At 57.7% G+C, this 22,135-nt stretch overlaps 3 protein-coding genes across 4 annotated transcripts; 1 reads left to right on the forward strand and 2 right to left on the reverse strand.

Annotated features, from left to right (window-relative positions):
• Positions 1 to 1,281: 1,281 nt before the first annotated feature.
• LOC103818818 (E3 ubiquitin-protein ligase RNF182-like) lies at positions 1,282 to 2,007 on the reverse strand. The gene has a single exon (XM_009093215.3). It carries the CDS (start codon positions 2,005 to 2,007, stop codon positions 1,282 to 1,284), a length of 726 nt encoding a protein of 241 aa, XP_009091463.1.
• A 2,244-nt stretch (positions 2,008 to 4,251) lies between these two features.
• Positions 4,252 to 15,684, reverse strand: PCIF1 (phosphorylated CTD interacting factor 1). 2 transcript variants are annotated; one of them, XM_050981997.1, is made up of 16 exons: positions 15,570 to 15,684; positions 12,434 to 12,572; positions 12,129 to 12,253; positions 11,581 to 11,718; positions 11,284 to 11,414; positions 10,919 to 11,073; positions 10,550 to 10,697; positions 10,282 to 10,365; positions 9,453 to 9,552; positions 9,145 to 9,307; positions 7,842 to 8,014; positions 7,336 to 7,422; positions 6,655 to 6,839; positions 6,466 to 6,559; positions 6,083 to 6,258; positions 4,252 to 5,320 (listed from the first exon to the last, which is right to left on the reverse strand). In XM_050981997.1, exons 2-16 carry the CDS (start codon positions 12,555 to 12,557, stop codon positions 5,068 to 5,070), a joined length of 2,136 nt encoding a protein of 711 aa, XP_050837954.1. In that variant the 5' UTR covers positions 12,558 to 12,572; positions 15,570 to 15,684; the 3' UTR covers positions 4,252 to 5,067. The 2 variants fall into 2 exon arrangements, with proteins under 2 accessions (XP_050837954.1, XP_050837953.1); XM_050981996.1 differs by lacking the exon at positions 15,570 to 15,684 and adding an exon at positions 15,230 to 15,338.
• Positions 15,685 to 17,458: 1,774 nt separating this feature from the next.
• On the forward strand, positions 17,459 to 21,850 carry PLTP (phospholipid transfer protein). The gene is made up of 16 exons (XM_030230972.2): positions 17,459 to 17,602; positions 18,366 to 18,481; positions 18,667 to 18,766; positions 18,840 to 18,968; positions 19,105 to 19,260; positions 19,403 to 19,466; positions 19,633 to 19,696; positions 19,813 to 19,904; positions 20,039 to 20,215; positions 20,369 to 20,428; positions 20,527 to 20,688; positions 20,861 to 20,928; positions 21,004 to 21,046; positions 21,200 to 21,263; positions 21,349 to 21,425; positions 21,520 to 21,850. Exons 2-16 carry the CDS (start codon positions 18,373 to 18,375, stop codon positions 21,658 to 21,660), a joined length of 1,506 nt encoding a protein of 501 aa, XP_030086832.1. The 5' UTR covers positions 17,459 to 17,602; positions 18,366 to 18,372; the 3' UTR covers positions 21,661 to 21,850.
• Positions 21,851 to 22,135: the final 285 nt, after the last annotated feature.

Raw genomic sequence — 22,135 nt, forward strand, 5'->3', positions numbered from 1 at the left:
GGTTTCCACATGGTTCGCCAATGCCCGCCGGCGCCTCAAGAAGGAGAAAAAGGCGAGCTGGGCCACACAGAGCGCCTCAGATGGAGAGGACAGCGAGGGAGAGGGGGTTCCATCGGGTGCCGTCCCCATTCCCAGTTCCAGCCCCGTGCAGGATGGGTGCGGGGGCAGCCCCGAGGTGACGACAGGCCCTGGGCAGGACAAGCAGCCCCAGAAACCCAAGATCTGGAGTGTGGCAGAGATGCTGGAATCTTCACCCAGCAAGAACAGGTGTCCCCCGGGGGTGCCAGCGGTGCCAGAGCAGGTATAGGACTTGGGATAGTCATGTCCTGTCCCCAAAGACATGACAGGAGAGACAGGACCCAGCAGCTGTCTCAGCAAGGAGAGTGGGACACGTGGGTGGGAGGGACACAAAACCGTAATAAATGTGACTCTGTCCTGGGTCTCCTGGTTTTGCTTGTGTGCAGTGGGGATGCTGGTGGAGATGCTGGTAGGGATGCAGGGGTGCCAGCAGAGATGGTAGGGTAACTTTACTGCCAATGCTGCTGAGAGCAGCCCCTGTGGAGTAGGGCAGGTCCAAGGCAGAGATTAAAAATAGACTTTGCTCTTCTTAATAAAAGTAATAAAATGGTTAGCAGTATTAAATTAATCCTTACAAAACAAAACCCAAGGAGGTTAAATAGAGACTGGAGGCTGTGCAAAAAGAAAACCCACAATGACTACAAAATAGCTCCAAAGACATCTTTACACACCAAAGAAACTCCTCCACTCCTCCCCTCTGGGACACAATGTCAGCGAACACGAGACTCACACATGAGAAACACAGATGCGATGGGAGCAGCCCCACGAGGAGCGTGGGTGCCACAGACAGAACTATTTACACTATGGACACGGAGCCGTGCTGGGGCCAGTCCGGCCGCAGGAGCCCCGGGCTCTGCCCGTCCCTCTCCTGCCGGGGCCCCTCCGGCCGCGGCACTCGCGCTTCCTCAGCTGGGATCAGTGTCCTGGCTCCTGCTTTGTCTGCTGTGGAGGAGGAGGACAGGAGCTGAGGTCTGGCCCAAATGTTTGTAGGCTTCAAAGAGCTCCTGCAGCCGCTCCAGCCAGAGTGAGCACCCACATGGAAAAGACAGTGCTGTTCTGCATGGGAAGGCACCAGGCACTGAGCTTCTCCCCATGGTCCAGGCGGAGCATGCTGTGGGTCAGAGGACATGTGTACCTCAAGGGACAATACCCCAAGGAACTCAAATCCTGCCTGACTCAGGCACACGGGTTGGCTGTGCAGGGTCAGGAGTGGGGGAACCCAAAGACCTCCAGGCACAGGCACTGGCAGAGGCTGTAGACAATGCAGAGAAGGAGGGTGGAGGGCACAAGACTGACCAGGATGATGCCCAGGCTGTGGTGCTCGATGAGCAGGAGGTAGATGCCGAAGGGCAGGGAGCTGAAGTAGAGAAGGCAGAGGACGCCCAGAATGAAGCGGGGGATGGCTTGCCACCCCCAGGAGCGCCACTTCTGCCCAGGGCCGTGGCAGGGCAGTGCACCCAGGCTCGTGGGGCGGTACAGCCGCACCACCTCCAGCCTGCCCAGGCTTTCTGGTGGGGCTACGTCCTCTGGCACCTCCAGGATGGTGACAACCAGGCAGTCGGGGCTGGATGTGGGCTCCAGCACACTGGGGCAAAGGAGTACTTCAGGAGATAGGGGTGGACCCCGTTTCTTGGCCCGTTCACGGCCTGTCAGCAGTGCCAGTGCCTCACCATCATCCTGCAGCTGCTGCACGTCCCCGCCCGGCACCGGGCTGTGCTGGCGGCAGAAGGGGCAACGGAGCTGGGGGGTTGAAGAGTCCCCCGGGGGAACAATCCTGCGCAGGCAGCGGGCACAGAGGCGATGGCCGCAGCGGAGCAGCTTGGGCCTGCGGGCACGGGCGTCGAAGCGGCTGTAGCAGATCTGGCACTCCAGCTCGGGGGACGAGGGTGCCACCGGCGGGGACACCAGTTTGCTCTCTGGCTGGGCCATGCTCCTGGGGGGCTGCTGGGGGCTGTCCGGGCTGCAGGGAGGGGGCACCGCTGTCAGCCAGGGCTGAGGGCAGGCCCCGGGCCCGCTGCCTCCCACGCGTGCGGGTCCTAGCTCCTCCGCATGCCATGGCCATTGTCCCGGTCAGACCCCGGGGCTCGGTGGGAGAGCGGGGCAGGGAGAGCAGGATGGTGGCGACAGCCCCCTCCCCGGCCCCTACTCCAACCCCCGCCCGGTGCCACCGGCGCTGGGACTCACCGTCATTCCGCCCCTGCTTTGCGGGGAAAAAATCGCTCCTAGGAGCCGGCACCAGCGGAAGGGCAGCTCCCGGACACATCTTTGGCCCTCACGGTGCGTGTGGGTTCCCTGGGGCCCCGGGATGGCTCCGAACACCGGCTCTGCCGGCGGCAGGGACCCCCCACCCCGCACCCCGCTCCCCGGGCGAGCCGCTCTCGGTCCGTACTCCCCGCCCCCGCTCCCGGCCCGCACCGCATCCTCTCCTGTACCTGCGCTCCGCGCCGCAGCTCCTGGCGGGGACACAGCGGCGGGTCGGTCCCTGCCGCCGGCGGGCTCGGTGGCACCGGTGGGCTCCGCGGCGGCGGGCGAGGGCCCGACAGCCCCATGGGGGGAGGCGCGGGGCGCTGCCCGCCGCGCTGCGGGGGCGAGCACGGCGCAGGGGCCGCCGGCAGCGCCGCGGCGTTGGCCCGGTAACGGGGAGCGGGGAACGGAGGGGGAGCTCGGACGGGCCGTGCCGGAGCCCTGCGGAGCCGGAGCCCTGCGGAGCCCCCTCTTGCAGAACCGGGCCCCGCCGGCTGCTGAGGGGTAGGCGCAGGGGTCGATGCAGGGGCGGTGCGGGGTTTGGTGCGGGATCGGTGCCGGTACTCCAGGGTTCCCCGCTCACGGTCACCCCTGAGGATCCTCCTTCCCGGCGTGGGGCCTGCGGTAGCGGCGCTTGGGGTTCAGCATCTCTGGGGAGTCGAGTCGGGGGCACTCGGGGGACACAGCACTTGACAGGTTCAGGCTGGGCACAGCCAAGCCCCCTGCACATCCTACACTACAGACAGTGTTTTCCAAGTCCAGTCAAATCCTCCCGCAGCTGCTGCCCTTAGAGGGCGTTTCCAGGGGCCCTGGGGGGCAAAAGCACTCAGGAATCCCCTCCTTCCCTCCAGACAGGAGTGTGGCAGCACTGCCCACCACAGGAACAATGGTAGTGAGGGCCTTTTTGTCCAAATCGTCCAGGTTTAGTACAGCCTGACAGAGCTTTTATGTGAGGGCTTCAGCTCCTGGTGTACTTCATTTCCCCCTATCCTGCCCGTACTACCCACTGCGCCCAACTCTCCCACAGCTGCTCCTCACACCACAGCCTCTCACAGATTGACCTAGTCCTGGTTATCTGCCCTTGAAATGCCCCCAGTGTCAACCTGATGTGCCCCATCGACCATCTCTTGCTGTGTCAGGATAAAGGAGATGCGAAGCAGTCCACACCACCAGGCTTCTGGCCACTGATGTCTCACTTACACATACCTGTGAGACCACAGCCACCGAATACTTAACTAGGTAACTGTCCCTCACCTGAGGAAGCAGGCAAAGGGCTCAGCGTGCACTGACTGACCAAGGGGTGGGTTAGGGACACTCCCAGCACCAGCTCTCTGCTCACCTGTGCCTCTGGAGCAGGTGGTCTTGGGTCAAAAACAATGATTAAAGGGGGAAAAAAGGCTTTACGAACTTCCATATTCACAGATGACATTCCCATCTGCTCTGACTTCAAGGACATCAATGATCTCCTTGCCACCATCTAAAGCATCTCTGGAGAGCTTTCAAGCCTCTGGGAGTGGGCAACATCTGGTGCTGGGCAATTCCTGCCCACTTCAGGGTGGCACTGTCACTGCTGCAGCACTGACACTGGTCCAGCACCAGCAGCGCTGTGGCACCCCACACGCTAAGCTGGCTGTGCTGCCTGCCCCAATGAGTCCAAAGGCACTTTGAGTCCGAGTGCACTTTGCTGTACTTCTCCAATGGGAAAGCACCAAAACCTCACTGGAGTAGTGTGGGAGTCAGGCTGCTTCAGGGGCTCACACTGGTCATTAGGAAAAAATGCCTCCCTCACCAGAAGGCCTGGAAAAGGGCAGATGTCAGACAGTTCTGAAAAACCAAACCCCAACATTTTTCTACCTTCCACCCAAGCAGAAACCAGACAGGAGTAAGCACAGACCCCAGACACCAAAGAAGTCAAGTCATGGACACAAGCAGAGCTGTATGCTGGTTTTAATGTTCCTAAGAACTAGGAAACAGAAATCAAAAATAGATTTTGCTCTTCTTGATAAAAGTAATAAAATGGTTAGCGGTGTTAAATTAATCCTTACAAAACAAAACCCAAGGAGGTTAAATAAAGCCCAGAGGCTCCGCATAAAAACCACAATGACTACAAAACAGCTGCAAAGACATCTTTACACACCAAAGAAACTCTTCTCCTCTGCTCCTCCCCTCTCCAGGACACAATGTCAGCGAACACAGGACTCACACATGAGAAAGAAACACAGATGCGATGGGAGCAGCCCCACGAGGAGCGTGGGCGCCACAGACAGAACTATTTACACTATGGACACGGAGCCGTGCTGGGGCCAGTCCGGCCGCAGGATCCCCCGGGCTCTGCCCGTCCCTCTCCTGCCGGGGCCCCTCCGGCAGCGGCGCTCAGCGCCCAGCACTCGCGCTTGCCATCCATCCCTCCATCTGTTCCACCGTCCTTCTGCCTGCCCACGCGTGCGTCCTAGCTCTGGCCATCCCTTCCCTCACTGCTCCAGCGTTGCGGAGCTGCCGGCTCCTCCTGCCGCGCCACACTGGGCTCCCTCGCCTTGGTGAGGGCCGTGGCTGAGCCTCCTCTCCCACCGGCTGCCGGACGCTCCCGGCTCCTGGGGGCTGGCGTGCAGTTCGCAGAGGAGAGCAGGTGCCGTGGAGCTGCTGCGCAGGAGTCCCGGGCCGTGCTGCACAGCCAGCAGTCTCTGCTGCCCCGGCCAGCCTCCTCCGGGGCCACCGGCACCTCCCCTGCTGCCTCGCACTTCTGCCTTAGTTGGGATTAGTCTCTCGGCTGCTGCTCTGCTCTCGGCCCAGCTCCCGCTCTTTGTCCACTGTGGAGGAGGAGGACGAGGATGAGGACGAGGAGGAGGAAGACGAGGAGCTGAGGGTTCGGCCCGAATGCTTGTAGGCTGCAACGAGCTCCTGCAGCCGCTCCGGCGTGGGTTCCCACTTGGCAAAGCCGGCGCTGTTCTGCAGGAAGAGGACTGCTGTGTTGTGCACAGCCTTGTAGTACATCTCCTCCCTGCAAGGGAACAGCACAGGCATCAGCACCTCCCCTGGCCCCCGCCCAAAACCCTCAACACCTGCTCCTCCTCTTCCTGCCTTCACTAAGACAAGTATTTGTCCCATCCTTTCTCTCATTATTCTGAGCAGAAGGGAGGCACAGTGCAGCCTCGGGCAGTTCTGAGTGCAGCAGAGGCACCTGGGCTTCCAGAGGGAAGAAACACTGAAGCTGCAGAGTCCCACTGCTCTCTAGCAGTACATGCATGGGCTGGAACCTTGCTGTCCCTGCAAAGGGGACTCAGCACAGTGAGGCATCAGTCTCAAGCAGGTAAGAACTTCAGTGTTCAGGCACCTGTTGCTTAAACAAGCTGCTGCACACACTTGTTGCCTCAGCAGCAGAGCAGAGACCAGCCTGCCCCGCTGCAGACCAAACCCCCACTTACTGCCCCTTGCCTCTGCTCTCCCAGTGACATCCAGCTGCTGCAGCACAATCAGCTACCAGGCCTGAGGGCTGGCAGAGGCACAGATCAGTGCCACAGGTGTGACCTGTTCCAGCTGGACTCGTGCCCAAGGCACACACCTCTCACAAGCTAAACTTAGCAGTCATTAAACAGACGTTTAATTCACCATGCTGTCTGCCCATCCTAAACACCCAAAGTGATGACGCGCTGCGCTTGTCCTTGCCTGCTCCCTGCTTCCCACTGATTTCAGCCTGGGAGAGGATATTTCTGTCACACAGCTTCAGAGCTGTGTTCCCAAAGGATCTGAGAACAAAGCCTACTTTTTGCAGACATGCTGGGACCCACTGCGGTACTCGTGATCGAAGGCCGGCAGGATGAGCTGGTGTCGCTTGAACTTGCTCTGCTCCATGCGCGTCAGGGCTGGCGTGGGGGGGTCCCGCCACTCAGGGATGAAGACAATGAAGGAGAGCGGCTCGCTGGAGCTCTCCAGCAGTTTCTAGTGCAAGAAGAAAAGGAACAATCTCAGCACTGACTGAGCAACGACGTGTTTAGTCAGTCCTACAGAAAGGAAATGCTTCTGCTTCAAGAGCAGTGCCCAGCTGTCACTGTCCTCTGTCCATGCCCTCACGGTGCAGGAGTAGTGAGGAGCAGAGGATGGACAGCACAGCTCCATCCCAAACAACCCCACTGTGAGCAGACATACCTCAAAGTGAGAGACCATGGCATCCATCAGCTCCTCACAGAACGGAGGATTTGCCTCAAAAGAACCACTTATAGGGAAGAAATCCAGGCACGGGCTGGAGAAAGAGGCAAAGATCCCTATCAGCTCATCCTGAGTCATCTCACGGGCATGCACCCACACCCACGCAGAGCAAGGGAACACAATACTCACCCCCTGGATCCAAAATACCCATCTGTGTCCAAGAAGGCTGAACAGTACTGTTTAAAATAGCAATTCAGGGGCGAGGCAAAGCATTCAAAACTCACTCCAAAGAGCTTGTGGAGGGCTTCAAAGATGTGCACGGGAAGTGCCCCTTGCAGACCAGTCCCTTCATACAGCCCCACACCGAACATCATCTGAGGAGAGGAAACCCTTGTGAGCCATGTCAGCACTTGCTGTTCCTGCTGCTCCCTTCACTGACCACGGACCCAGGGCCACATGTCCCTGCACCTACTCCTCTAGGTATGCAGGGCCCCCTCGTCCTTTCTCAAATTCGTCCTTTCTCAAATTCCCTGCATGTACCCAAGAATGCTCTTTAGAGATTTTATCCAACTCTGACTCACAAAACCATCAGTTTTCTCTTGTACCCAAGTGACCCTTCAGCTGCCCCTCAGAGTCAAGAGCTACTGAAGGTTTCCTTCACAAAGATCTTTACCCACACTGAGGTCTCGCGTTAAGACCACAACTGCTCCCCAGTCCACCGTCATACCTCAGCATAGCATAAGCAGACTACAGATCCAGTTTAAACCTCATGTTGCTCCAGGCTCCCAAAGCTGTGACCCTTTCCCAGAGCAAAGACAAGTCCCCAGTGCTGCCAAGGCTTTCTGATGGACAGCTGTGGTGAGACTGTACCTGATATCGACGGAGAAGGCACCAAACCCTGGGCAGGAACTTTTCAAAGCCTGAGTCGTCGATGCAGCTGTACCGATAAAGAAGCCACTGGAAGAGAAAGCCCAGCCATTGAAGACACCAGGAACAGCCAAGCTATGGTGATACACGCACACTGTGACAGGGAGAGGGAGGCTGAGGAGCAGGTGGGCTCTGCAGGGAGCTGTCAGCACATCTGCTGTCACTGCGTGAGCCACCAGCTTGTCACTAACACAATGAATGAACCACCACAGCAGCACGTGTCTCTCACCAAGGGTTGCCTTGGTTTGAGTACAATGTTCTGGCAGCGCAACATTTATTCAGAGCACAGACCCAACACCTGGAAGTACTCCCAGCAGAGCCTGACCCCAGCTATGGTGAGAGTAGCTGTCTTCATGGCCACGGCAGCGTGTGGCAGCCCTGCAGGATCAGTTGGCCAGCCTCTGCCCAGCCCTGCCCCAGGGGCAGCAGAGCCAGTGCCCAGCCCTTACCAGCTTGCTGAAATAGTTGCGGCTCACTTTGACCATCTCCCCCTTGTAGCGCACACATGCCACATTGTTCTCCATGTGCATCTCCACGCTGGGCAGCGGCGGGGAGGGAATGGCCAGTCTCACGGGGTAGCAGTACACCAGCCTGTCCTGGACCTCAGGAGCTTCCACCTCAGCTATGGAGAATGAACAGAAAGGCAGCCTGTGAGAAGCCAAGGGTATTTGGGACCAATCTTCAGTCCACCTCAAAAGACACAGCAAGCCAAACAGGGCTGAAGAGTAGGGTGGTCTTCCCAAAAAAACACCACGGCAGTCCCTCACAGATGTTGCATGCAGCTACCTAGGTTCAAAGCTGATTCCCTAATGCAGACAGCAAACAGCCACCCCATCGTCCTGAGGCATGTTCCAAACAAACAAAACACTTTTTTTTTTTGCTACTGTTTCTTATTTCAGTTTGCCACAAACTCATCCAAAGCACAATAAAAATTCAAAGGCTGCCAAATGCAGGAGGCAAAGGAATCTCCCTGCACCTTGTGGTTATCCACTGCCTCAGCTTCAGGGAGAGCTCATAAATCAGCTGGAAGGAATCTCTGACTTAATGGGTTGGAAGATAAGCATCAAAAACAATGGCAAAAGGCAGACATTGGGACCTGAAGGGAGCCTGAGGAGAGCCGGGACCCAAAAGGGAAAAGGACTACACACAGTGGCAATGAAAGGAGCAGACCCCATGGAGGAAGGAAAAGCTGACTAGAGGCAGATGTACAGACATGAATGAAAGGAAGAGCAGAGGAAAGATCAAGGAACATGAACTCTGCCAAGAAAGGGTGCACAGTGACAAGCTGGGAGGCAGAGGGGAGCAGAAGGGTGCTCAGAACACAAGAAATGTGGCAAACAAGAATAAAGGGAGAACACTCAGCATTACTAAGGGGGTGTCAGCTGTGCCCAAGAATTCATGAAGCAGCAAAGCAAAAAAGCATAGTCCAGTGCAATGAACAAATGTCCTGCTCAGTGTGACCTGCTCCTAACAAGCTACTTCACCCTAGCAAATCACATATTTGTAGTATCTGATGTTACAGCTGGTCACAGGACCTGATGGAAGACAGTCTGTCACTGCAGAGACACTGTGACTGAAAGCTGAGGCCTATGTTGGACTGGCTAATTCTTACTTTGAAACACAGACTTTCTAACATTTGGAGACAGAGCTGCCTTCCCAACAGGTAACACTCTCTGAATAGGGACAGGCCAAACCACAGGGCCTTTAACTGCAGTGCTGCAGCTCTACAGCTCTTCAAAGCTGGCTGCATACCAGAGATATTGTTCTCTTTAAGTATGGCAAGATGCTTCTCTCGGATGCGCTTGACGTATTCCAGGGATATGTAGTAAATTTTACTGCAGATGCCTTCAACAGAGTCCTTGGCTGCAGCAGACACATGGGGCCCACACTGTTTGCGTAAGTGCTCCAGGCGATCCTGTGGAAACAGAGAACCAGAGTCTCTCATATGGCCACCAATGGCTCTCCAGGGGTCTTCAGTGTCTCCAGAAGGACCTGTACCTGTCCCCACATGCCCCCTCCCCAGCTCCCTGTGCCCAGCCAAACATCAGTGGTACACTGACCATGTAGTCCTCCTTGGAGGCAGAATGGTCCCGTCGCAGCCAGCTGAAGGTGTCCTCCACATTCCACTTCACCACCTTTCTGCTGTCTGGGGAAGCACTCCTGCAAAAACAGAGGCAAAATTTAACTCACAGCTGCACAGCAAGATATTCCACCCCCCACCAAAGTTTTCTATCAGTGGGGAATGTGGACACTGTCACTTGTCAAGGGCCATCCCTGTCACTTCCCTCCAGTTCTCTGGAAAGGCCTTCCAGGCATTTGCATGACTGCTATATTCCCTCCAAAACTTGGTGTAGCTCCTCTGCAACAGGAGAGGCCCAAAAAGCCTTTATTTGTCATGGCACTGGTCCATTTTGACACTGCCTCTAATTTTCAATTACTACTAGGGGCTTTTGACTCTGAGAAAACTACCCTGTTTACAAGTTTTTCATTTCCCCCGCTAGGTTCTCCTCACCTCTCTTCCTCAGTTCTGTCTCCTGTGGCACAACTGGTCAGAAAAACCCTACCTTGTATACAAAATGCCACTCTAAGCTTGTTGCTCTGTAACAGCAGTGAGTGCCCAAACACTCCTGATTTTATCTGAGGGATAACAAAAGACATTCCACACCCAGTACTTCACTGTCTCCACACACATTCAGCTCCCCAGTATTACATTTTACAGTAATGTCATTATCAGAAGATGGCTCCAGCACTACTGTTTTTCTTCTGTATGTTCCTAATTTTGCTTTTCCTCAGTAACATTATGCCCAGTGTTGGATAAGGCAGGATGAGAAGCCCCTATAGTCCTTTTGTCATTTCTGAACGTGACAGCACTGCGAGAAGAACTCCCACCTGGATTCAATCAGTCGTTTTGCAGCCTCAGCATACTTGAAGAGCAGCCTCTTGGCTTCCTCTCGGAACTTAATTCTGGATAACCTGAGGTAAGTTAAATTCATATGCATGAGTCTTACAAAGGCATGAAAGACAAGTTCAGTTCCCCAGCTTTCCTTCTCCAGCATCCAAACAAACGGAAGTACCACAGCAGAACCGTGGTAGGTAAATCACCAGACCAGACTGACCCAGAATCATCTCAACAAAGTGCTCAGTCTGTGAACAGTACCTGATGGGAATGTCATTCATGATCTCTCTGAACATGGAAGGAGACACTACTGGCTCGCAGTCACTCGGTAAAAGAGGATCTGTCCCTTTATCAACCACTTTCCTCTCCAACATCCAGCGATTAAATGACTCCCTTGGGGGGTCAATCCCTGGAGATGCACAGAAGGGTCTAATCAATACAATACAGAAATGCCCAGTAGCTCTGATAAGGATCATCACACAAAGTTCTGCCTAATCAATTAACCAACAATGCCACAAAGTATAACCATCACAAAAAGAGAACACAGGGACTAGACACGCATAAAACAAATTCAGATCACCACAACACTAGAACTGAGAAGGAAATCAAAGGAACCCAACAGAAACTCACCTTCTCGCTGCTGGCAGAGCTCACGGTAATGCTGCCGCAGCTTGAGAATGAGCTGGGACCGGAGCAGCTCCACCTCGGGGTGCGGAGAAAGCACTTCTGATGGCGCCCTCTGCTTAATCACAGCATTTGTCTGAATATCCAGGTCCCAGTATACTCTGTGGCAGAAGCAAATGTCATCAGGATAACCAGGTCACTGGCTAATCATCAAATATTACTTTTAAAGATACTTTCTTGGGCTGTTTCACCAGCCAGGAAACCGAACTACCAAGACTCCTGGCAGTGATTTATGCCTCAGGTTTCTCGAAACCTGTGTGTCTCAAACACTTCACTGAGAAAGGAACAGAAGATAAATGGACGCAACTCACTCAGTTGGTCGTAGAAGAGCTGCCTGCTGTTTGTCTTCAGGTGAAACACACCATGCCTTCAAAACAGAGGTTCCTGGAATACTGGGAGAGCTGGGGACTGGCTGAGCAGCTGAGTTCCCTGGGACATCCGCCTGTGTGTGTGAAAGATGAATTACTGCACCAGAGAGACAGGTAAAGGAGAAGCAGCTCAGTGAATATACCATCCCACACCAGAACACCACAAGGGAGACCCCCATGAGCTCTCCAGCCCCCCTTGGTTTCAGGCCGCACACATTTATTTCAGAGCACCACACCCACCTTGGGCTTCTTCACACTGTTGCCACTTGGTGGAACCTCTTCTGAGAACCTCCTCTTCCTCTGCTTGCTCTCCACTGAAGCATCTGCCACCCCACCTTCCAGTGGCACTGGAGCTGCATTCAGTCCCAGAGGGTCTGACTATGAGAGTCCAAACAACAACAGCACACGTCAAGCTCACCCACTGCCATGCAGCATCCCACTGCACTGATCCCAGATCCCATGTGGATGGAAATAGGGACACCACTAGTCACACCTGCACAAAGCTGAAAGACTCTCTTCTAGATGTCTATATGCTTTTTAAAAATACTTTAATGAGAAAAACTCATCACAAATCCCCCACGCTGACTGTTCTTTGAGCAGTGCATGACTCCTGGAACAGCAACACCTGACAGGCACCTGACAGAGGAACACTTCCCCAGAATTATGCCAGACAACGCACCGAGCAAAGAGTTCTGAAGGCACACAAGACCCTCACACACCTGGAATCTGAGGCCCACAGACCATGAAGACCCCAGTCCTGGCACAGCATTCCCAAGGTGAGCACTTACTATGACATCGTGCTGTCCCAGCACAGGCATTTCCCACAGAGACTGGTTGGTGAAGCGGTTGAAGTAGTACGGGCGGTTCTCCCGCTTGCTCCAGCACTTCTCCCAGCCAGCCTGCACCAGCTCATCTGAGAGGACAGTGAGAGTCAGGAGAGGAGCATCCTGCGTGACAGACCTGCCCTGCAGTGCCCAGCACTGTCACAGCACACTCTGAAAGACACATCATTCCTGGCCTCCCTTGGCAGCCTTGTTTCACCCCTCTCCCCACTGCCAGGGCCCTGCAGAATTCCCAAAGGCAGAGTTGGTACCTGGCAGGTCCTGTACCAGGCGCATGGGTTTGGGGGAGCTGGGCTGGTTCTGGTTGGAGGTGCCAGGTGAGTGACTCATGAGAGACGTTTCCTCCGCAGGGCTTCTGTGATTCTCATTGGCCATTTCTCAGCAACCACACTGGAAAAAACGGAGTAATATCCAGTGTTACAGCAGGAAAGGTCCCAGATCTGCTTGGCACACTCAGGTGCAGCAATACAAGTTCATTCTGACAATAAAACAGGAATTGAACCAGTACATGCAAACTGCACCTCAGCCCTGAAAAACACCTGTTATCCTGGATACAATGAGCTATGAGGAATGCTGTGTTAAATGGAGTTAGCCAGGGTGTTCTTCAGACCAGCATTCAAAATATTCCCTTTTCAGCTAGATCTCTCCAAAGAGTGAAGCACCAGATTGTAAAAAATAACATAAGCTCCTCTGTGATTATGTGCCACCTTCTGTCACACCAATACCACCGGCTAGGTCTGATCTGTTATCCTCAGAGACAGTTTGAATCAACTCACACACACATAACTACACATCATTTCAACAAAAGGCTTTCATTAAAAAAAAAAAATCTGCTATATGAAATAGCCCTGGAGGTACACTAACAACTTCTGCGGTTCAGAAAACCACAGGCTGGGAGTCAGGAGCTCCTGAATTATTACCCTCTGCATGTCCCAGGCTGACACGTCCTAGTCCTAGTCCTAGTCCCGACAGCAGGGCCTCAGCCAGCTGTTTTGGCCCTTGCTGGTTTTTCATCTGCATAACAACAGTTATGCAAAAGAAGGTCTGTTGGAACAATAAAGCTCCTCTTAATCATAATTTAATGTTGCCAGCTGGAGAGAAACAGCCAGGCTTTTCCTCTCTTAGTCACCACTCATCCCCTGGGGAAGTTTCTGAAACAGCGCCACAGATTGCTCTTCTCTGGCAGCCCGAAACGCATTGGCAATGAACTGGGGGGAAACAAGGCATTTTACATAATTCCCAGCTACCTCAGACACTTAACTCTATTCAGGCTTTGGAGACACCCCACAGTACACACCAGCACAGTCAGGGCAGCAGCAGCACGATGCTGTGCATAGTGTGCTCCTTACTGGAGCAGCACACTATCAGGCAGCAGGAGCCACTTACAGGAGCTCTCCAATAAAAACTCTAGATTTTTTGGGGGTTGTCACTGGGATTTGAAGCCTTTGCTGCCCTTCCTGTGCATAAAGCCCAATGGCTACTTCAGCAGAACAAAATGGAAGGAGCAAATAGTGGTCAAGAGCGAGTGGCCAGTAGCTCAGCTGCCCACAGCATTGGCTGAGATCAGCATTGAAGAACTCAACTCCTTCAGCCCCTCGGAAGATGTTTCCATCCTTCCAGGCAGGGTACACAAGGGAAGGTGTGGGACACTGACACCTGGAGTTTGGGTCTTTGCCCCAGAGCAAGCAGGTAATGCCTTGTGCCTGATGCAGAGCATAGGACACAACTGGGGACCTTTAACGGCCTCAACAGTGAGTGTTGTGCAATCTCACACTCCCTCCTGAACTCCAACCCCACCGTGTCCTTACAGTCATTTCACAAAGGTGCCAAGGTGAGCTGGGCCAGTGGGAGCAGCTCAGGCTTGTTTCAGCCCATGGGTACAGGGATCCTGGAGACACTGGGGCTGCGAAGCAGGACCACAGGGAACCTCTGAGAGATGTTTATTCCCTCCTCCTCAAACTAAAGCTACACTTGCACATGCAGCTGCTGCTGTGTCCTGCACGTTACAGGTGAACTGGTGTGTACTGGGGGGTCCAGAGCTCCCAAAGTCATGGTTGTCAGGATTCACAGACAGCGCTGGGCATGGAGCCCTGGCCAGCTTGGATGGCACATGCCAGCTCCAGTGACCTGCCAGTGTTTTTCACCACCCATCGCTCAAAAGAGCTGTCAAATAGGGTGACTGGCTCTGCCTCCTCCCATTTATGGATAAACTGGAATGGTGGAAGTAGCCAAGAAGTTTTATCACTTGATCAGTGTTAACAAGTATTAAATCCAAGTACCCTTAAAGTCTGCGAAAAGGAAACAGCCAAACTAACAGGAATCCTGGCAGAAGCCACTCTACTTTTATGTAACTACACTGGGACTTAGACAGTGACAGGGATCCAGAGGAAGCATTTTATGGTGATTACGGCATGTTTTTATACACCATGGCAATGCATACAGTGCTTCACAAACACGGTACAACGCTGTCCCTGCCCAGAGAGCTTACAACCTAGAGCAGCAGCACAGCCACAGACCACAGCGAGGGGTAAGGAGACACAGAGTAAAGTAGTACAGCAAAACAGGACCGGTATTTGTTTCCATTTCACCGAGGTAGAATTTTGTACAAGACAACAGCAAATGCAGACAAAGGAGATCAGCGACAGCCACCCGGGACAACCCCGCGGCTCTCCCCCATCCCAGAAACACGGCTGCTCAATGAGGCTGGGAGCCAGGCCATCGCCTCCTCCATCGGCACCCATCCCCTTTCCGAGCGCCGGCCGGCGGGCCCGGAGCTGAGCAGCGCAGCGCTCCCGGGGCAGCACGGGCACTGGGGACCGGGGCACCGTGTCTGCGCGGGGAAGCGGCCGGGAACCTCTTGAGGCTGCCCTGCCGGCGGCGAAGACGGCACGGAGCTCCTCGGCGCGGCGGGCAGGGGCCGGCGGGCGGCCACGGGCGCCCAGCGAGTGCGGAGAGGAGGCGGCGGCGGCGACAACTCTGCAGTCTGGCCGGGAGCGGTCCGGGGGCGCGGCCTAAGCGGGGCGGCGGCCGGCCGGGCGGGTACTTACGGTGGCGGGCTGCCTGGCGGGACGCGTGGCCGTCGCTCCGTGCTCGCCGCTGGCGCGCCGGGGCCGCATCCTCATAGCGGGGCGTCCCGCGCCTGGCCCGCGGGGGCGGCTGCGGAGACAGGAGCCCGTTACGGCGCCGCGGGGAGGGGCCGCGCGACGCGCAGGCGCGGCGGGGGCACAGCGGGGGCGCGGCGGCGGGAGCGCGGCGACAGTAGCGGCCGCGCTCTAAGATGGCGGCCGCGGGCCTGCGCCGCCTCCCCTCCGCCGTCCGCGCGCCGCCGCCGGTCCCCGCCGCCTCCTCCTGCACGGCGGGCTGCGGCCACGCGGTTGCGCCGCTTACCTGGGCGTGAGGCTAGGGGCTGCAGGCACCGGGCACCGCTGCGTCCGCCACCGCCACCACCCCACCTCCGCCTCGCCCGCCCCGCCGCCGCCATCTTGCGCCGGGGCCGCGGGTGTGGAGCGCATGCGCGAAGCAGAGCCCGCGCTTGGGGGAATTACGTGGGGCATGCGCAAAGGCTGCGCGGTCACCCCGCCCACCCGGCGCCATCTTTGCGGCGGGCACCGCCCCGCGGTGGGTGCGGAGCGGTCGCGGTCTCGCCCGCGCTGTCGTGGAGCCGCTTCGTGCGGGCCGGCTCCGCCCTCCCACCCGCCGCAGGCGGTTCCCGGCATTGACAGGGCGCGGCCGCAGCGGTCGCCACCAAAGGGCCTTTGAAGAGCGGCGGCGCCGGGGCGGGGTGGCGGCCGGGCCGGGGGGTCTGCATTGATGTGGAGGCGCGGGGCTTCCGCCGCCCGCCGGGCTCAGCGGTTGGCTTCAGCCCGGGCCGGCCCTGGCAGCCAGTGCCTGTCCCAGCGGTCCCTCGGGTGCAGCGCTGACACGTCCCTCCCTCCCCACGCTATTGCCGTGGCCATTCCCCGGCCCGCGGGTCCCGGTGGCAGCCGGCGCCGCTGGCAGTGAGGGACGCGGTGCAGCGCAAGGCACTGCCCGGTGGTCGCTCCCTTGTCCCGCGGCTGCTGCTGCACAGCGTATGCTCGAGGATGACACGGGACGTGGAAGGAGGACACGGCTGTTACTGGGGACTCTCTGGAGGCCGCAGGAACCCTCGAGGCCGGCGAAGCATCTGCCACATCCTCCTAGCAGAGCACTCGTCCTGCCTCAGCCGCAGCTCCCTGGGCAGCCGATGGCCGGTGCTGGCCCACGGCCCCGGTGAAGACGGCATGGGGAAACCGCGGGGCGTCTCCTGCCCTTTTCTTCTGGGATATCTCCGCTGCCCAGCTTTCCAAGGGGTTTCCCGTCTCCCGGAGTCCTGCCCTCTGCTCCGGGAGCACCGGGGTCAGTTTAATGAGTTAACGCTGGCGCAGCAGTTTTGGGGGGATAAGTGCTGTGTAAGCACTGAGGATCCCGTTTTGGGCTTCCAGCAGCCCGGCTCTGCTGCCCAGAGCACCGATAACCCCCTGGGGCACAAAGGGCCGGCTCAGACCGACCCCTGAGGGCAGAGGGGCCTCTGTGAAGGGACAGTGAAACTTCAGTCTTGGAGAGAGGGACCTCAAGTGGCCGAGGGGGTGGTGAGGACAAGGGCAGACTCTCGGTATGGCTCGGCCAGGCAGGATTTTTGAGAGGGAGCCCCGGGCTGAGGAGCTGCCCATCTTTTCCGTGACGGGAGCAGGACGGCAGCGTGGGCGCTCATGGGGACACTCCGGCAGTGCCTATCTCGGTGCTGCGACCCCGGAGCCAGCCAAGCTGCCGCTAACACACGGGACAAGGCCATCGGAAGGCACATCCTGCAGAGCCAGTGCTGGCTGCCTTGGGGTCGGGGCAGTCCTGAGGTCCGCAGCTTCTCTGCTCAGGGTCATGTTACAGATGGCCATGAACCAGCCCTCAGCAGCACTGCAGACCGGCCTGGGTCTGCACTGAAGCTGGGATAGCTGAGCACGGGCAGAAGCTGCATAACACACACAGGGAGTCCCCAGCAGCCCAGGCCCTTCCGGACATTGCCGTTTGCACATGTGCCCCTCGCACGGGGGCTGCCGGAGAGATCCATGGCTGTGGCTGCGTGTGCAGGACGCGCGGAGCGGTGTTTTCGGGAGGAGGAAGGCTTCGTGTCCAGCCTGGAGGTAGCCAGGCGAGCCGCTGTCTGTGCCGGCGCTGGCAGCCAGCCTGGCTCGGCGGGACACAGACCTGCATCCTCCCCGTCCGTCCGTCCCGCTGTCTCCTCCCAGCTGTGAGCCCACAAGGAGTGGCAGTTGGGGGCTATATAAAGGCAGGGAAACCTCAGCCAGCTCAAAAGAAAGTCTTGGAGCTGGTGGTGCTCTCCCTCCCTCCTGCCTTCACGTGATTCAGCTTCCCCACGCCGGGAGCCGAGGAAAAGCCTCGCTGTAAGTACCCGAACTGAGCCGGCATTGTGTGGGGGAGCCCCCAGCCTCTGGGCAGGACGGTGGCTCCGGGCCCCGGGGAAGGGGATCCCCCATCCTCTCCCTTCACGGAATTGGAGGAAAACACTGTGGGGGAGCCCCGTCCCATCGCACAGCCTCGGGGAGGAGGTCCCCATCCTCTCCTTTCAGAGAACTTGGGGAAGTTGTGGAGGAGACCGGTCCCGTCCCACAGCTCTGCCTATTGCTGCGGGATGGACAGGCTCCAGCTCCCGTCTCAAGCCAGCCTGGGGGCAGGCGGCACATCTCGGGGGGGTTGTGAGGGTTGTGGGACGGCCCCACGGGCGAGGGCTCGTTCCTCTGCGGACTGCTGGGGCTCCCCGCTGCAGCAGCACGTACGGGGCTGGCGCCTGTCCCTGCGGTTTGGGGAGCGGGGTGTGTTCAGGGCGGGGGAGTGCTGGAGTGGGTGTTCCCAGATGTGGGACCCTCGGGCTCCACAGGGCCAGTGCGGGGGCTTGTGCACAGCACCCTGGGGTGGGAGCCATGCCCTTATGGGCTACTGGTCCAGAGGTTTTGGGCAGAGGTAACCTGGGCAGCACTGGGGGGTTTCAGGGAGAACAGTGGAGCCATTGGGTGCTCCTAGGGAGCTATGCCCTGGGCAGGTTGGACAGCAGCTGCTTCCCTTCCAGTGTGTCACCTGGGCCTGTCTGTGCTGACACCCTTGTATGTGCCCAGGCCAGTCCGTGCTGACCCTGCTCTCTGCCTCCAGGTGTGAGATGGCTGCCGGTGGCTGCCTCCTTCTTCTCCTTTTGCCCTCGCTGGTCACAGCTTCACACAGTCCTCCTGGCTGTAAGATCCGGATTACTTCCAAGGGGCTGGACCTGGGTAAGAGGCTGTCCAGGATCTCTCAGTCTGGGAAAGAGGGACGTTGGGCACGCTCCTGGGGTCTGTGCTTGTGTAGGGCTCTGCCTGCACTGCTCCACCATGGGGCGGCTGGGGAGGAGTGGGGCCTGTCAGGGGCGATGCTGCCTGGAGGGCACGTCCCAGCCCAGCCTCGGTTTTCCCTGCAGTGAAGCAGGAAGGGCTGCGCTTTGTGGAGCAGGAGCTGCAGAACATCACGGTGTCGGACCTGCATGGGAATGAGGGGCAGTTCCAGTACAACATCAGCCAGTGAGTGCTGCCTGCTGCCCACGGCTTCCCATGTCCATCTGTCCGTCTAACCATCCCTGTCTCCTCCCTGCAGGGTCAAGGTGACAGACCTGCAGCTGGCCTTTTCAGATCTGAACTTCCAGCCCCAGCAGCATCTTGTCTTCAACATCAGTAATGCTTCCATTAGCCTACGCTTCCGCAGGCAGCTGCTCTACTGGTTCTTGTGAGCTGCCTTCCCTTCCTCCTGCTCTGGGTGCTAGCCCACCCCCTAGCTGTGCTTGCTGGGTGCCGCAGGTGCCTTGCTGTCCTGCAGCTGGCAGGAGTTGTGTGCTCCTCTCATCTGCTTTCCTGGCTTCTAGCTACGACATTGGGTCCATCAATGCCTCTGCGGATGGTGTCCACATCTACACAGTGCTGCAGCTGGCCAAGGATGAGGCTGGGCGCCTCAAGATCTCCAATATGACCTGCAACGCCTCCATAGCAAGAATGCATGCTGGCTTCTCTGGCACACTCAGGTACACCTGACCCCTCTGCATGTGCCTGGCTCCCCGACTCCCTTCCCACACCTTCAGTGCTTCCTCAGCCCAGCTGTGTGCTGGAATGGGCACAGAGCCACAGGCAGAACAAGCAGTGCAGAACCACTCTTGTGATCTCCAGGAAGGTCTATGAGTTCCTGAGCACCTTCATTGTCACAGGGATGCGCTTCCTCCTCAGCCAGCAGGTACAGCTGAGCATTGGGAGGAGCTGTGGGATGTTAGGGCTTGGCCTTTTGTGTGTGGGAGAGGGCAAAGTTGTATCCCACCCGGCTGCTGGGCCTTGTCCTGCCTCTGCAGCTCCTCATCCAGTCCTGGGCGTGATTCCCCTCAGCTTGGCTCCTTGCCTTGCAGATCTGCCCATCCCTGGAGCATGCCAGCCTGGTGCTGCTGAACTCTTTGCTGGACACAGTGCCTGGTGTGTGTTGCCCTGGGAAAGGGACTGGATCCTGTTCACTGTCGGGCAGACAGGGCTGGGCATCAAGCTGCCAGGCAGCTCCAGGCTAAGTCACACCAGCACATCTTCCCTGGCAGTGAGAAACTACGTGGATGAGCATATCGGGATTGACTACTCCCTCCTACGGGATCCGTCCATCACCACTGACACCCTTGAGCTCGACTTCAAGGTGAACACTGGGTCCTGCTTTGCTGGTTCCTCCCCATCCCTGTGGAAAAGGCTGTGCCAGCAGGCACATTAGGCTCTATGAAGTAGGTGAGGGCTGCCCCGTGGCTGTGGGAACCTCTCCTGCTCTTGGTCCAGGGCATGTTCTTCCCCCGGGTGAGAGAGGACCAGGAGCTGGAGAACCACGCGGTGGAGCCGGTGATCAAGGAGACTGAACGCATGGTTTATGTTGCCTTCTCTGAGTACTTCTTCGACTCAGCCATGCACTCGTACTTCCAGGCAGGAGTACTGACCATAGAACTCCAGGGGGAGAAGGTAAGAAGCACCAGATACTTGAACTGTGTGTAGGCAGGAAGGAGGGAGGGGTGGGCTGTGTTACAGAGCAAAGCAGGTGCCATCCAGGCAGCAGCTCTGCTGGGACCTGCAGCAGTGGCTTGCTCCCCCTCCAGTGGTTTGTGCTCTCCACAGGTGCCCAAGGACCTCGAGGTTTTGCTGAGAGCCACATTCTTTGGGACCATCTTCATGCTGGTAAGGAGCCCCCAGCCAGGATGGAAGGCATGGCAGAGCCCAAGGACAGAGCACAGCCCTGCCTTGTGCCTAGCCTCCAACTCACCTGCCTTCCCCAGAGCCCTTCTGTGGATGCTCCGCTGCGGCTGGTGCTGCAGGTCTCTGCTCCCCCCCGCTGCACCATCAAACCCTCGGGGACCTCAGTCTCTGTCTCTGCTTTCCTGAACATCTCACTGGTGCCCCCGGACCGCCCACCTGTCCAGCTCTCCAGCATGGCCATGGTGAGAGGGGGGCTGGGGTTCCTTGTGCAGTCACCCCAGCGTATATGGGAGCAGTGTCCCCCATCCTGTGTTATAAGGCACTGGTGTCACTGAGCAGAGGGACACTGGACCTGCAGTATGAGCTGACCTGGTTGTCCTCTGCCTGCCGTGAGTCAGCCCTCTCCCTCCCCAGGAAACCAAGCTGAGTGCCAAGGTCTTTCTGCAAGGGAAGGCGCTGCGTGTGCAGCTGGACCTACGACGGTATGGCTGGGGTCCCGTGGGGGCATGGGGAGGGTCCCCTCCACACCCTACTCACAACTGCTTCCTTCTGTGCAGGTTTCGCATCTATTCCAAGCAGTCAGCGCTGGAGTCGCTTGCGGTGAGAGCATGGTGATGGCCTGGGAACACTTACACCCAGCCACAGCATGGGGTGGGGTGGGGAGAGGCTCTCCATTGAGGATCCCCACTTACAGCCCTCCCTGCCCTGGCTGGCAGCTCTGCCACTACACTGACCCCAGCTCTTCTCCCGCAGCTGTTCTCGCTGCAGGCTCCCCTGAAGACCCTGCTGCAGCTGACCATCATGCCCATCATTAACGGTAGGCATCACTGCTCCCACACAACTGGGAGTGTAGGCAGGGGCATAACAGAGCTTAGCCTCATCCCAGCTCTCCCTCTCTGCAGAGAGGACAAAGAAGGGGGTGCAGATCCCACTGCCCGAAGGCATGGACTTCACCAGGGAAGTGGTCACCAATCACGCGGTATGTGGTGGGATGGGCACAGCCTGTGCCTCCATGTCCTGCTGGGAAGGGCACTGTCACTTCCAGCCTTGCACTGACCCTCTTCTCTCTGCAGGGATTCCTCACAGTGGGAGCTGATCTCCACTTCTCCAAGGGGCTGCGGGAGGTGATTGAGAAATACCGTCCGGTGCCGACCGCCGCTGCCTACTCCAGCTCCCAGTCCGCAGAGCCCAGCCTGGACCCCAGCTCACTCTAGCTCTCCTCCCTGGACTAAGGGCAGATCCCGGGCTGGACCCGTAGACTGTAGGTAGGAAGCAGCTTCCTTGGTACCACCAGCACATTGTCAGGGCGTCCAGGCCCTGGTGGGGCGCAGCAAGGTGGAGAGGGTGCTCTGGGAATCCCTGCTGCAGCCCTGCTCATTACACTAATAAACCACCTGACTCCAACCACATGGCCTCATTGCTTGGAGGACATGTCTATGCTGGGGTACATGGTGGGGAGATGGAAAGGAGGCAGCTGATGCTGCTGCCCACCTTGTTTGAGAGCAAACACAGCTTAGTGCAGTGCCAGAGGGCTCAGAAAGACTGTGCTGTTGCCACTTAGCTGGGTCACTTGTTTCCAGGATGCAGGGACCCCTGCAGAAAGAGCAGAGCTCACAGAGCCCAGGGCTCCCTGGGAAAGGGCATTGGCACTCACTGGTGCTCCTCAGAGAGCAGAGGAAAGTGAAACAG

The sequence above is a fragment of the Serinus canaria genome, chromosome 20, assembly GCF_022539315.1.
Source record: "Serinus canaria isolate serCan28SL12 chromosome 20, serCan2020, whole genome shotgun sequence".
Classification (NCBI taxonomy): Eukaryota; Metazoa; Chordata; class Aves; order Passeriformes; family Fringillidae; genus Serinus; species Serinus canaria.